The sequence below is a fragment of the Desmodus rotundus genome, chromosome 3 (assembly GCF_022682495.2).
Source record: "Desmodus rotundus isolate HL8 chromosome 3, HLdesRot8A.1, whole genome shotgun sequence".
NCBI classification, from domain to species: Eukaryota; Metazoa; Chordata; class Mammalia; order Chiroptera; family Phyllostomidae; genus Desmodus; species Desmodus rotundus.
This window is the reverse complement of record NC_071389.1, coordinates 170,443,971-170,460,205: the sequence shown is the minus strand read 5'-3', so window position 1 is coordinate 170,460,205 and position 16,235 is coordinate 170,443,971. Positions and strand designations below refer to the sequence as shown.

The 16,235-nt window shown below is 43.0% G+C and overlaps 1 protein-coding gene across 1 annotated transcript in view; it reads right to left on the bottom strand.

Annotated features, from left to right (window-relative positions):
- Positions 1-15,762, bottom strand: part of ST8SIA1 (ST8 alpha-N-acetyl-neuraminide alpha-2,8-sialyltransferase 1) — a 122,620-nt gene extending 106,858 nt beyond the window's left edge. Inside the window, exon 1 of the mRNA XM_024575697.4 lies at positions 14,932-15,762. Within this exon, the coding sequence (XP_024431465.1) occupies positions 14,932-15,167 (236 nt within the window). The 5' untranslated portion in view covers positions 15,168-15,762. The remainder of the gene's footprint in view (positions 1-14,931) is intronic.
- Between the last annotated feature and the right edge of the window lie 473 nt (positions 15,763-16,235).

The following is a 16,235-nucleotide window of genomic DNA, read 5'->3' as shown; positions in this document are numbered from 1 at the left end:
TGCTGTAATGATGTTAATATACATAAATTATTTAAAAGAAAGGCTGACACATAGTAGGCATCATTAAATGCTAGCTCTCACCATCACCTACAATCCAAATGGCCTTAGGCAAATAATTATAGCCAGCTTCTTTGTAAAATAAGACAGTAATATCTCACTCATAGAGGGAGTACTTGTGAATGTTAAATGATAACACTGTGTTAAGTGCTAAAGCAGTGCCTGGCATATGGAAGACACAAAATAAATAACAACCACACTACTAAAATTATCATCATTATTGTCCGAAAAGTGGAGCTGATTTTAAGCTCTAGGATTGGATTGATACATTAAGCACAAAAGCATCTAGCATGGTGCTTATACATAAGTGGTGCCCAATAAATGCTAATTAAATATGAACTTCATTTTCTATATTGCATCTCTATGATAAAAGCCCAAAGAGAATGCTTTGAACTGCTTATAAGTTATAAATCCTGAAATCTGATACACAAGAAGCAATCATCTGGCTTCTTTATAGGTTCTTTCCTTTTGTAACAGGATGTTCAGGGGGATTTTATGCCCAAACAATGGTTTAAGTCTGCGGCTGGAAACACAGATGCTAAGCACCGCACCTTCTGAGTTGAGAGAGCCACTGTCTACTCGGCCAGCCTTCCAGCAGGGCTGGGTGGGGGTAGGGTCTGGTTAACGGTCCAGTCCCACCGCCATGACCAGCCCCCAGCTCTGGTCAACGAAAAGGGAAAATTCGGAGAAAAAGGAACCTGTTGAGAAGTGGGGATTCTTTCCTTCCCTAAAAAGAAGGTACCCAAAAACTCAGGACTGGGGGTCCCTGGCCAGCACCTGTTGGTTTGCTTCCAAGCTTCCTGAGCAAGAAAAAAGGAAAAACGAGAAAGAATTTTCAGTAAAAGAGTGACTCTAAATGGCTAGACAACAGTTGGAGACACTCATACCGAACCCTCAAAATAGTGGGTGGGGGGCTTGGATGCCTTTTTGTTGTAAGAAACCTTGACTGCCTGCTCAAGATGGCAATTAACTGACCCACTGGAGCATTTCACTACTGCCGGGGGGCTAAAGGGGTCCTTTACGAAACAGTGCACAGTGGACTGAGTTTTGGAAGGGTCCAAAACACGCCCTGGTGATAAGTGTTACAAAACGTGAGCATTTTCTCGTCACTCTTGGAATTATGGTCACAGATAAAACAGAGACCAATGTGTACCAAGTACCCCATCTTTTAAGTTCAGGAAGTTGCCAGAAGTCAGAGTCTACCACTTCTCTATGGCTTTTCTGACCAGTAAGAGACCAGAAAACCAGCCCCCCCACCACACAAATGATTCATACTTGGAAAGGTTGGGCAGGTGTGAGTAGCCTTGGGAGTGCCATGTTTGTGGGCGAGGCTACTGCCTGTTCACCTCCACGGAGACTGCAGACAAGTGCTTTCCTTTCCTGACAACAAGGAGGCAAGAGGGGGTGGGGGAAGTTCGAAACCCATCACTTGTAAAGACTGAGAGGGTCTGCAATAAGGAGAAATGGGCATTTTGTTCTTGGGTCAGAAAGGAGAACAGAAACGGAAAGAGATGGTGAGGTAGAGGAGAGTGGGAGGTGAAAAGCCCTGTGGCGTGTGTGGCAAGGATGGTGTGTTTACGAGTACTCCAGACCTTACAAGGCTGCCCGCCAGGCTAAGGAACTGGGATGATTTGCTCTTACAGGACAGGAACAGCCTGTCACAGCGCACCTGAGTGGCTGCAATCACCAAGACGAAGGACTGGGAATATTCACAGCGTCTTTGCCCAAAGGGGAAGCATTAGCTCCTCAAGGGGAGGAATGGGGCTCTGCAACCAAGAAGGCTCCTTCACACTTCCACTCAGAGCTGCTGGAGGTTCAGATGGTGCTGAAGCTTTAAAATCAAGAAAACTGAGCTAAATACCAGGATGAATAAGACTGTCCCAATAATCAAGGTGGAAGCCAATTGACAACATCTGCCAACTTGATCAGAGATCCATTAGAGTCAGCAAACTGGAGTAGCGGTGGGAGGACAGAGAGACTTGACAAGGCATAGTTGTGTTTTCATCCTAATCCACGGTTTCCTGCCCCTCCCCTTCTTGGTGAGCGCCTGCCCCTCTCTTCCCTGTGTCATGGCAGGTGAGCTGGTTGAGTGGAGGTCTGTTGCTTAACAAAGTCAGCAATCCCCATCCAAGCCGGCCTGTCATCTTTGGTCTCTTTTATTCTACTGGTAATTGAGCTCAGCTTTCCCCCGTGGACTCATGTAACTTTTAGCAGTGTTTTAAAGGGTTTTTGCTCTCTTAACAGTTCACGTGTTGCATAGGTTAAACAGAGGCAAAAGATATTACACCACTAAACTGCACAAAGACCTCCAGCCTCACAGACACGATGTGGGCCAAACTCTGAAAGGATCAGAGGCGCTTTGGGACTCCCTGGACTGTACCAAATGTACACATACAAGCTAAATCCTGAGAGTGATGTTAAACTTTGGCCTGCAGGAAGTTTTTCCTCCATAAAAAAGGAGTTGAGAGACTTTGTGGAGACTGTAACTGCTCCTATAAATAATGTGTACTGTGTGCATATATTTTCTATGAGGGATGGCCATGTCCTCCTTGCTAACCACACCTAGCAACAGTGCCTGGCACAGAGAAAGCACTGAACAGATATTGGTTAAACAAAGGAATGAATGGAGGAATGAATTGGTAGTGAGTATGGATAATATGGAGGCTTAACATTAGGCAATAAATGAAACCACCCCTGAAAGCTGTTTACAGGCCTTTCAGACATTCTAGTGGTTTTATTCATATAACAAATACTTGTTAGACACTTAGTAAGACTGTGATGAGGGACCTAAACCAGATGCAGGGAGGAGAAGGACATGGGGTAGAGACGACAGGTCAATGTCAGCACAACGACCCACACTCCACCTCCTAAAACCAACTCCCCAGAATACCATCATGAGATTTTTGTGCCTTTTTACCTCACCCTCTCCCTCTACCCAGGTGGGTATGATCTGCTCCAGACTCAAGCCTAAGATTTTTAACTACAGTAAAGAGGAAAATAACATTTAAAATAACAAAGTCAGAAAATATGATTGTCTTCTATAAGACAGTTTTATTCTTTTCTTTGAAATCTCTATCTTATGGTGAAGCAAAACTTAATTTTTCTTTTTTTTTAACTGCAGTTTTACTTAACTACTGAAGTTCCAGAAAAATGATGCAAATGGTCCCATAAAGACATTGCTTTTTAAATGTAGATTAAACACCGTGCTCATGGAGAGGATAACCGTGACAATGAAGACATGCGTTCCAGTGCACTAAGTAAATTCCCGTAGCTAGGTCTCCGCAATGCTCGATGAGGGGGGACGGCCACTATACACAGCCGGTTGTATGGGATTCTTTCTTAGTTGCTTTGGCCTCTTGAAAATTCCCTAAGCGGGAGGGGGGCAGATTGTCTTTGGGAGCAGGGATTGAATGGAGCAGGGGGAAACTGTAACTGAACAAAGTAAACCTAATTCCCTAAGGGGAATTTCATCACTTAACGTTAACCATCATTGTGTACCCGCTATGTATGCAATAGTCACTAATCACAATGAAATGGAGGAAACCTCAAATCTGCCCTTAGCCAAAGTCCAAGATTTTCATGAACTACAACAGAAACCAGTTTTAAGAAGTGATGGGGGAAAAAAACTATCAAGAAACTACTTTTAGAAACTTATACTAAGAAAACAACCAGATAGATACACAAAGATGTTCATCACACGGTTATTTATAAAGGTGAGAAACTGCAGCAACATGAATGCCCAGTAACAGTGGATTACTTAACTCGTTGTTAACTACCCTAACAAAAGAAAATCTTGCAGTCCTTAAAAATGGATAATGTAGACCCAGATACATTGTTACCGGAAAAATATTCACAATGTACTGTCAAATGCATTATATTTTTGTTGTATACACATACACACAGAGGCATAGATTAGTCTGGAAGAATATAGACCAACCTATTAGCAATGTTTGGCTCTAGGTGATTAAACGTCAGTCCTCTTTACAAAGAAAAAGAGTATTGTTCTTGTTATTTAAATGCCAACTTTAAGAAAGTAGAGTTCTTTAAAGGTTTTTTATTTCCCATGTTTAGTATCTATTAAATATATATGGAGAAATTTTTAAAAATCTAAACATAAGTTTCAATATCCTTTTAAAGGACCTTTTTGAAGAAAGTGATTTGTTCTGATATTATAACATTTTTAACTCACTATAAATATTATTTTCCAAAATGAAAACCATAAAGCTATTTTATCATAAACTTGAAAGCTAAAATTACTTAACTATATGAGAAAATGCTGAAGATACAACATTGAAAGAATAAAAGAGGGTAGAAAACTAAATATACAAAATATACGCAATTTAGTAATACACACGCACGTGCCAGTAAGTCTGCACAAAAGGAACAGTGTTTGCAATAAATGCTTCTGATGGCTGAAATTGAGTGTTTTTTCTCCTTTTTACTACATTTACAATTTTTCTAGAGTAAGTATCTATTACTTCCAAAATCAGACATACAATAAACACTATAAATTGTTTAAATAAGCATAGGGAACATAAAATCTTGTATATATTTGTTGCATCAATAAGTGGAGCAGGCACTTTGGTTTTTGTTTTTTTGTTGTTTTTTTTTTAAAAGTGCTTTCTCATTATACTCACTTGAAAATCTCTGGTAGTGGAGTCTGTTACTTAAGCCCTGAATAATGAAGAATGCATAACTCTGAATTCATTTCAGCTTCTTCCTGGCACCTAATTAAAGGAGTGACACAGCTCTTACGGCCTTGGCTACTTTCCTCTCTCACGATGCTACAGCTACCAGACAGTCTAACAGAAAGGGGAAAAATCAATAGCTTCGAAAGTCAGCATAATTATCCGAAACAAACTATAAACCTTGGAACACTACATTACTCAATTCCTTCCTGACTTAATTAATGACACCAGACTAGACTGTAAATTTTATGAAATCGGGAACCATGTCCTACTCTCATCACTCTACCCCAGCACCTGACTGGCACATGGTAGGCATGGTAAATGTGGGCAAATGAGTGAATAAACGGGTGACTTACGGCTGGGCTCTGCCACCTTCCTTCAAATACTGCGGGCCGTTTTATAACATCCTTGGTGCTAACACTGTGGAAGCCGACGGCGTGGCGTGGCGTGAGGTCACATTTCACTGGTATGGTATATATTCCATTACTGACGGCACAAGCAATAGGCCGGGGGTAGGTCCCAGGAAGCAGCTCCACTCATCATTATGGCTTCATAATTAGCAATTAATCAGCACCTAATCCTCTCAAGGTAAGTAATGCACTCACAGCTAAGGCTTAGAAAGGCCAAATAAATTTTCCAAGTTAATAAAGTTAATAAATGAGAGAACCAGGATCGAAACCTGATTCTCTGAGGCCGGAAAGTCCAGGCTCTTTTTATGTGGGAACAAGTGTCCTGTCATCTCACCAGTCAGGTGCAGACGGCTATGGATTCTACACTAATTATCTCACTTAATTCTTGTCATAGCCCCATGAAGTGGGTTAGCATAGTATACTATTTTTCAGGTTAAAAAAAACAAATACAGAGGTTAAGCAGCTTGCCCAAGGCCACACAGCTCCCAATAGAGACAACATGGAATGAAAAACTACAAAGTATTATTAATCCATATTTATCAATTCCATCATAAGAGATTTCGTTAGTGATATTCGGTCAGCATCACTTCCAAGGTGATTCACAGCTCTGTCAGAAGACAAACTGGCCACGCTCCACACTAACATATATAATTATTCAATTGATCCAACTAGCTTCCTAACCCCTCCCCTCCAAAATGAAGAGCAATGGGGATCCCAAAGCTGCAAAACACCACACTCATTTGCAAGACAAAGGACAAAGGTACAAATGTACTTAAATATTTTAAAGTTACAATCAAATCAGCAAATACAAAATGTGTCCCACCCCCCTATCCTTTTCCCAGGACAAATATACCTGCACTACAAACCTCAAATGCGAAACTCATATTTAGGCTTCTCAGACTCTAAGAAGTTTGGTACTAGACAGGGCAACAAGGGAGAGAATCCCCCCAAGTTTACAAGCGACCCCCTCGATCCCATATCCAAGTTCCTTCCACAGCCTTCTTTTCCCACAAAGAGCTGTTCCTTGGCCATTCCTCGAGCCCAGGAGTGCACATAGCAGAGGCACAAGCCACTCTCAGGACAGGGGATGGGGGAAATGCCCCATGTAGGCAGACAGGCTGTGAAAGTGGCCTGGGGTCATTTGGGCAGGGAATTGTCCAAGGTCTACACAGGTGCCACTGATGCCCTGCCCTCTTAAAGAAGGGGTGAAACCATAGGAGGAGCGGCATGTGGGCTCCTCTGGTCAGGGCCTAAGGAGGCCACGGATGAGAAGCCAACCCAGCTCTCACACAAGCTTTCAACAGAGACAGCTGCTTCTAGAAAATCCCTCAAAATGCATCCCCTCTTCCTACCCTTCCCTAACCAAGACCTGGGCATCTATCAAAGTACAATTCATTCACTCCTCTTCCAGGGGTCAAAGCATTTATAGTTTATACTTTCCAAATTTGCCTCTCAATGGCCTGCTGTTTTCTGGGTTTTCCAAATCCTGTCAACTGGGTTGGTTTTGTTTCTCTGAAGCAGTGGTTCTCAGCCAGGGCCAATTTTGTCCCCTGCCAGGAGACATTTTGCTAAGTCTGGAGACATATGCGTTTGTTTCATTTAGTGGACAGAGGCTATCGGTGTTGCCAAACATTCTACAATGTACAGAACAGCACTGTACAATGAGGAATTATCCAGCCCAAAATGTGAGTTGTGCTGAAACTAGGAAACACTGCTCGAAAGTGAGAACTCTTAGAACAGAGAGGATGCCATTGACTCCTTTGATTCCCACATGGCCAAGGAGGGTGCTGGACCTCAGTAAGCGTTTGTTGACTGACAGGCTGGCTATCTGGTCCCACCCCTTCCTGAAACATTTGTTCACGCAGTGATTCAACAAAAATTAGGTGAGCCAGGAACCGTGCTCAGCTCTGGGAATGCAAATATGAATGAATCAGCAGAAAAGGCAGACAAATTGGTACTTTTACCATAGCATGAAAAATGCTCCTGTCACTAGCAGATATTAGATTTGTATATATTTTTCTACTCATTTTGTCTCCCCTCATTAGCCACCAAACTTCAAGAAAGTAAGAATTCTGTTAAGTTCACTATTATAGTTCCAGTGTCTCCTATGGTAATGGTGGTAGACACATAGTAGTAGATATTTTGGATAAATGATAGAAACACAATAATCTGTACAAAGTATTAAAAACTAAAAAGCCGGGAGAAGCTACTAACACAGCATGAGAAGGAAGGAAGGAGTTAGGGGTGCTGCCTTGAGGAAAGCTAACATAAATTAAGCTCTAACTATATGCCAGAAACAATCCTAAGCATTTTCAACACATTATGTATTCTAATGCTCCCAACAATCCTACAAGAAGCTCACAACCACAAGAAGTCGAGGAAACAGACAATGAAAGCTGGTTTGCTGAAAAACACAGCACATGGTGGAATCAGGATTTGAGCATTTTGCAAAGTGTGCTCTTAACCACTACACTGCAGGATCCAAAAAATGAGTAAGAACTGGCTAGGTGAAGAGCAGTAGATGTGGCCTTGAAGGAAAACATCCCAGGCAGAAGGAATGACCCAAGAAAAACCAAGGCAGCCTGCCTTATTTCAGGAACTGTAACCCTTACCCAAATTACCAAAGCCTACAGAGGAAAACTGATGAGAGATGATGCTGGAGAAGGAATCATGGCCAGAGCATATGAGAAAACATACAGCAATGTCTCATTTACCCAGGATTATCAGGGAAGGACCAGAAGGCTTTGAATCTAATTCTGGGTTAGAAAGCCAACCCCACCATTTTGTTAAAGGATCTCATTGAACTTCCCTTTCCTTATCTGTAAAACAAAGAACATACAAATGTCTACTTTACTAAGGAGCTGTGGGGAAAAAAGATAACAAATATAAGAACTAAGAACCAGGCCTGGTACATTTTGTGTCCCATAAATATTAATGATTTACTTTTGTTACTGTAGTTGTTGTTCATGACGTTTTTTTCACATTTGTAAATCTGCAACATAATTGAAGCTTATTTTCTCAATCACTACCACTTAGTAAACCACTTTTTCCTCAGTGAATTCCACAAGTCCCCCAACTTAGCTAACAGAAAACTTACATCCCAGATAGGTAGATTGCTGCACCTATGTCTCATCCCCTCCACCCCCAGTGCCCTCTGCAGCCACCAGGCCAACTGTGGGAATACCTGAAGCTTCTGGTATGCCTAGATTCAAAAATGGGGGCAGAAAAAAAAGCCATATAAAGCTAGAACTGCTAAGAGTAGTGTTTCATTCAGAGTCTGGGAAAGGAAGGAGAAACAGGGCTGCTTAGAGGAATAGCTACCACCAGCTCTATTTTACAGGGTGCCAGTACTTTCGTATGTTACCTGGTCCCCAAATCCACATATAACAATGATGTGTCGTCTCTACTGATAGCTGGCACACAGCCAGTATCCTTGGATACTTGATGTTTGTTTATTTCACTTTTTTTTTTTAAGTGTAGTAATGTATTTAATGGGTTATTATAGTGCCTGGTATAAAGTAAGGTGAATTTACTTTACCTTACTTTAAGGTAAAGTGGTGAATTTTTTGGTGAATTTTTTGCTGCTGTTTTTATACCTTTTTATTAAATTCACTGGGGTGACATTGGTTAATAAAATTATATAGGTTTCAAGTACACAATTCTATAATACATCATCTGTATATTGCACTGTGTTTACCACCCAAATTTGAACCTTCTCCTATCACCATATATTTTACCCCTTTACCCAAAGCCACATCTTAAGCACATTCAGAGATTGTTACCTGGGATTTCCAGACAAGATAGAGGCATAGGTAGATACACTTTGCCTCCTCACACAACCAAAAGAAGGAAAACAACAAATTTATAAACAAAAAATAACGAGAACTATCAGAAAATGGAACTGTATGGAAGTCTGACAACCAAGGAGTTAAAGAAGCAACATTCATCCACACCAGTAGGGGTGGAGTTGGGCAGCCGGAGCAGAGAAGACGCACCTCAAGGCAGCTGCTGGTGGAGCGGGTGGTCCCACATTTGTGTGCAGATAAACAGAGAGGAACAACTGGGGAGCGAGACAGACCGCACAACCCAGGGCTCCAGCACGGGGAAATGAAGCCTCAAACCTCTGACTGAAAACACCTGTGGGGGTTAAGGCGGCGGGAGAAACTCCCAGCCTCACAGGAGAGTTCATTGGAGAGATCCACAGGGTCCTAAAACGTACACAAACCCACCCACCTAGGAATGAGCACTAGAGGGGCCCAATTTGCTTGTGGGTAGCGGGGGAAGTGACTGAAAGCTGGCAGAGAGCTGAGCAAGTGGCATTGTTCTGTCTTGGACCCCTCCCCCACATACAGCATCACAACGCAGCCACATGGGTTGCCCTGGCTCAGTGAACACCTAAGGCTCCACCCCTTACTACATAACAGGCCCGCCAAGACAAAAAAAAAAAATGTGGCCCAAGTGAAAGAACAGATTAAAGCTCCAGAAAAAATACAACTAAGCAATGAAGACATAGCCAACCTGTCAGATGCACAGTTCAAAACACTGATAATCAGGATGCTCACAGAAATGGTTGAGAATGGTTGCAAAATAGAGGAAAAAATGAAAGCTATGAAAAGTTAAATAAAGGAAAATGTACAGGGAACCAACAGTGAGGGAAGGAAACCAGGACTCAAATCAATGGTTTAGACCAGAAGGAAGAAACAAACATTCAACCAGAAAGGAGTGAAGAAACAAGAATTCAAAAAAATGAAGAGAGGCTTAGGAACCTCCAGGACATCTTTAAACATTCCAACATCCAAATTATAGGGGTACCAGAAGAAGAAGAGGAAGAGCAAGACATTGAAATCTTATTTGAAAAAATAATGAAGAACTTCCCCAATCTGGCAAAGGAAATAGACTTCCAGGAACTCCAGGAAACTCAGAGAGCCCCAAAAAATTTGGACCCAAGGAAGGACACACAAAAGTACATCCTAATTACATTACCCAAGATTAAAGATAAGGAGAGAATCTTAAAAGCAGCAAGAGAAAAGGAGACAGTTACCTACAAAGGAGTGTCCATCATACTATCAGCCGATTTCTCAAAAGAAACCTTGCAGGCAAGAAGGGGCTGGAAAGATTTTGAAAGGCAAGGACCTACGCCCAAGATGACTCTATTCAGCAAAGCTATCATTTAGAATGGAAGGACAGATAAAGTGCTTCCCAGAAAAGGTCAAGTTATAGGAGTTCATCATCACCAAGCCCTTAATATCTGAAATGTTAAAAGGACTTATCTAAGAAAAATAAGATCAAAAATAAGAACAGTAAAATGACAACAAACTCACAACTATCAACAACTGAATCTAAAAAACAAAACAAAAAAACAAACTAAGCAAACAACTAGAAAAGGAGCAGATTCACAGAAATAGAGATCACATGGAAGGTTACCAGCAGGGAGGGGGTGGGGGGAGAATGGGGAAAAAGGTACCTTTTCTACATTTCTACTACGTTGTTTTCCATGGGCTACTTACTAACTCTATACAAGAAGCACAGCAGGCACTTCCAAACCTCCCTGCTTGGGCCTTTGCTATTATCTCTGCCTGGAGCATCCTTCTGCCCTCACCTCCAACTACTACCCCATCTTACCATCCTTCAAGGCTTAGTACAACCGCCACCTCCTCTCTGATTTCCCTCCTTTCGATAGAATTAAATGCCATGTTCCACAAACTTCCCCAACACTTTGCTTGCTTCTGTTGTTATAACTAACATATAGTATCCAGAGGTATGTGGTGAGCATCATTCTAGGTGTTTCCTGTATGCTCCCATGTGATTTTCACTACAGACTTATAGAACATGATTATAAACCTCATTTTACACATGGGGAAGCTGAGATAAACTTACCAATGACCACACAATGAGAAAGGGTTACATCCAGAATTCCAACCATGTACTGACAGCTCCTGAATCCCTAAGCCTTTCACTCAGCTCTGCTGCCTCTCTTTGATGGCCCTATTTCCAGTTGGTTAGTTAACTGTATGTATGCATGCCTGTCCCATGGTTCACAGCAAATTCCTTGATGACAGGGACCAGGGCATGTTCATCTTTATAAATATATAATGTATTCACTTACACAAGGTTCTAAGGAGAATAAAATGGGACAATACATTTAAAGCACTTACAGTATAGTGCAATACAAATAATAAGTGCCAACTTATTTGTTGGTTTTGTTGTTGTCATTGTTACCATGTCAGGTGCCAAGAATAAAGCCTTGTACATAAATTCTGAAATCAGTTAACTTCTGAGAAGCAAATAAAATGGATAAGGACAGGGAGAGCCAAAAGTCACTTTGGTTTTGCATTTCCCCACACTACTTGACTGCTCTGTCAGAAGCAACAAGAGCTACATAGAAATTTCCTTAAGTTTCTGTGATAGGGCCAATTGATTTCTTTACCTTTCTATTGCCACATGGATGTTAGGAAAACTTCCTATTTAGTTCAAAATTCTTGCAGCCTTGTTACTTTCTTATTGCCCTTTCCTATGGGATTTGTCAAGGTTCCTCTCTGAGAAGTGAGGACTTAACAAGCTGTGAGCTAGGAGAAGAAAATCACAAAAGTAAATGAAAGCACAGGGGGCCAATATAATGTGAAATTCTCATAAACATAGCGAAACACTTTCTCTTGTCCTCACAGCATTTCACAGCACTTGCAACCATCGTATTTCCTTACCGGTTTGTTTCCATCAGCTGCTTCCTAGCACAGGTAAGCTTTCTCAGAGGGAGAAATCTGTCCATCCTATTCACTCCTATGCCCCAGGACCTAACTCTTAACTGGTCCATAGCAGTCACTCATTAAATAATGTTCAATTGATCACATTTGTATATATGTATATATGAATGTGTACATATACATGATATCATTCCATGGTTTATGAATAAATGTGCATATATCCCCATACATAAGCACATATTGTACATTTGTGTATATATATTTATATTCTGCACAAATATATACATGTATATATGTATATGTATATATGTATTTGTATACACATGTACATGCATATATTTGTGCAGATCATATTTCAAACTGGAAAATGCAGGTACCTGTTTGCCAAAGTAGGGTCTCCTACACATAATAGTCTTCTGTCTAACCTAATATTTAACAAACACTACTACTCCCATACTAACAATCCAGATAATTAAAAGAAAACAGTGGATTTTTTAAAAGATTTTATTTATTTATTTTTTAAGATTTTATTTGAGAGGGGAAGGGAGGGAGAAAGAGAGGGAGAGAAACATCAATGTGTGGTTGCCTCTTGAGCTCCCCCAACTGGGGACCTGGCTTGCAACCTAGGCATGTGCCCTGACTGGGAATTGAACTGGTGACCCTTTGGTTCTCAGGCTGGCGTTCAATCCACTGAGCCACACCAGCCAGGGCAGAAAACAGTGGATTTTAACATGAGAATAAAAGAATTCTTTGACTTAATAAACCATGATAATTTTATGATCATTTTATACTCCTTGTCCCTGTTTATCAGCGTAAGTGTGAGGGATATAAGGTGGGCAGATATGGCCCAATCAAGTTTCTTTTCAAATTTGGCAGGTGATACATTCAAAATTCATATGGGCTGGCAAGCTGTCTTTAAGTTATAACATATACAGAAAATTGTAATTTTAACAATTATAATAATAACATTGACTGTGAGCCAAACACTTAGCATCCTTTTTTTTTTTTTATTTAACCCTTATACCAACCCTGCAAGGTAAATGTTATTATCCCATTTATAAAAAAAGAAACTAAGACTCAAAGAGATCAAGTAACTTGCCAAAGATGCTCTGCTGTTTACCTAAACAGCAGTCATGACAGTCAGTCTAAAACTTCAGGTTTCTACTCTGAAACCCAAACTCTTTTCAGTAAACAACAGTGCCTCTCACACCGTTTTACAGACACTAACTTTGAGGGGTGTGTTTGGGCAGTTTTTGTAGTGTGTGTCCCACAAGTAATTCTCTGCACAGAGAGATAGACCAAAGGACAGCCAAACACACTGCAGATTACTCCAGGCTACACACAGCAAGGGCCAAATGTGTTTCTGAAACTCTCAGCCTGTGTTTCTCAGAATATGAAGCATTTTCCACTTGGTTATGTCCTCCAAAAGAAATCTATTCTCTAACAAAGCTTCATTATTCCTCCTCCTATACAAAAAAAAAAAAAAGACTCTTTCATTGCAAACCAATGAGAAGTTTTTAACTCATTTCCTTATACTACTTGAACTGAAAGTGCTTTCTGTCTTTAGAGAAAAGAATTGCTGGATGCTTTGCCTTTTGGGTGCTTTTGAATCCCACACTCAATACTGTGGAGATGAAAGAAGATTAACCCTTATATCCTTTTAAGGGGAGTGGGGTGGTTTTAAACTTAACGGGTGGTTTTAAACTTAACGAAAGAAGAAATCTAAAAAGAGTGAGAAGAGAAGTCTTGCCTTCCAAGTTTAAAGGAGAATTCGGCAACCTTCCCTGAAAGAATTGGCTATTAGCTCTTTGACCTTCTTTCCAGGAGCAGGCCTGAAATGAGGAGGGAAACCATATGTTTTTTAAGTTGTTTTTTAAATTTATAGGTATTTCTGAAGATTTGTAACAGTAATGAAAAATGTTTACATTTGGTTCTCGCCTGCCCATATACTGCTTGAAAGATCGTCTGCAGAGCTAAGGAAAGCACTTCCCATTCAGTCCACTAAAATCACAAAAGAGCCAACTGCAGCATCCTCAGCCCCAGGGGCTGACGGTGAAAGGGATGCCTGGCAGTGGTGGAAGCACCAGTGTGTCCCCCCAACATGCCCAGGGAAGTGGACAGGAAGGGGAAGCAGCTCTACCTTCCTTCCAATACACATAAAACCCCTCCTGACAAGAACTTATTTTTAGACACTTAAACTGAAATTCCCAGAAACAAAAGGAAACTACAACCTCTGGGTGATCCTCAGACTTCCGGTATCCAAACTGGTTATAGTTTTGTGTTTGTTTTCTGATTTTAAGTCCTTTCTCAAAGCAATCTCCCATCTTTCAAAAGGCTTCCCCAGGCTAAGCCAAGACAAAGATCTGGGAGGTTTAGAGGTTTTGTGATGAAAATTCCAGCAGCGAGGCTTCAAAAGTACATGACCTTGGGGAAATAGCTTACCCTTCTAAAGACTGGGTTTGCGGTTGATAAGATGGGGTTAGCATCTGTTATTAGAAAGTTGTTGAGACCTCAACATAAAATCACATAGCACCTGGCTCTTAGTAGGGCATCCGTGAGTGCCCTGTGTTTGTTACGGGCACACTACACAAAGCCACTGGAGCCTGGCTGAGTGTGCATGTTTTCACTTGGCCATTACTCCCCCATGAGTGATTTATGTTGCCAACCATTTGCCTAACCTCATTAACGCATCCCCTACCTGCTTCTAGCTCTCTATAGCTTCAAACGTCTACAGAGACGGAGAAATAAATTCTCATTAAGGGCTAGGCATAAAGTTCGCCTGAGTTCTCCTTCCCACCAGTTATTTCCTAATGGTTGAATACAACTCAGGCTTGGCCAGCAATGCGCACAGGCTTTTTATATGGACAAAGCAGGTGTCTGCACACCTCTTGGAGTAAGGCGTGGGAAGGGCTTCTGACTAAAGTCTCCAGGCTGGGAATGGAAAGGAAAGGGAGTAGGACAAGAAAGCCTGCATGAAAAGGTTGCCTCTGCGAGGCGGTCGTCGCTGGTGACCCTGTTCTCGGCGCACTGGGAGGAAAGGACGCGAGCGGGGAGGAGCCGGGAGGGCAGGAGTACCTGAAAAGTCTGGCGGCTGTCTGGTTCCTCCTCCACGCCGTACCCTGTTGCAGCACCCCCTGCACGATCTCCTTCTCGTCGGGCAGCCGGTAGACGGGGAAGATGTAGAGCCAACAGAGGACCACGACGCAGAGGGCACTGGCTCCCACTGGCAGCCGGGTCCGCGGGAACTTGCACGCCAGTACAGCCATGGCCCCTCTGGCTGTGTGTCGCCGGGCCCGCCCGCAGGGGCTCATCGCAGCCCCAGGGTCCCGGCGTGAGGGGCGGGGGGCCAAGACCAGAGCCTCAGCACCACGCTAGGCGAAGTGGCAACGGAGGGCGCCCCCACCGCCAGCCCCCATGCACACACACCTTTCACTTTCTTGCTTGCACTTGCACAAACGCTTCTTCAGCCCTCACGGCCCCAAAGGTCGGAGCAAGGATTTTTTAAATGCAACTTTTTCAAGGATTTTTTTTTTTTTCCTAAGGGAAGTGGCCAGGGGCAAAGTCACAAGCTGTGGCCATGGTCGCTTCCCCTGCAGAAGGCGGGCATTGGGGGTCTCCGCGAGCGCGGAGAGCGACGGCGGCGAATCGCTCCCCCTGGTTCTGCAGCATCACTGTGGTTCTCCGCTTGGGTCCGGGGAGCCGCTGGGCTCCCTCCCAGACATTTGGTCCGCGGCGTCCCCTTCTGAGAGATGCTCCTGCGCCCTTCGCCGTTTCTCCCCGCCTCCCGCGCTGCCAGGCACCCCCCCCCCCACCCGAGACGCGCTCTCTGCGCCGCGCCAAGTCCTTGGAAATTTCCACGGCGGCCCGGGACCGCTATCCTGCCTCGGGCTTCTCCGCCTCGTCAGCCAGGACCCTCACTCCCCCCCTCTCCAGGAGAAGAAAAGAATTCGCTCTCATCAGTTAATTCAGCAGCGCGCCGCAGCCTTCCGCTGCGCCCCGGACTTCGCAGACAAACGCCCGGGGATTGGTGGAAATCAAGGTCCCCCTCCCTCCCCCATTCGCAAAATTGCCTCCTTCGACCCGTTCAGATCCGCGACGCTCGGCTGGAGCGTGCGGCCCTCTCTTCCGCCCTTGCTCTCCGGAGATAGAGGCAAACAATAAAAAATTATATATATATACACTCGCATATACATATACGTGTGTATACATATATACCCTTCAGTGTTGCAGAGACTGGCTAGTAACCAGACCGTAGACACGCAGCCGGCGTGCAGGAACTGTCACCCTGCCGGGTCACCCTGGTCTCTCTGTACCTGGTTGGTTATTGACCTGCAGTGAGACGCGAGGAGGCCGGGGGAGATTTATCTCTTCCTGGGCTC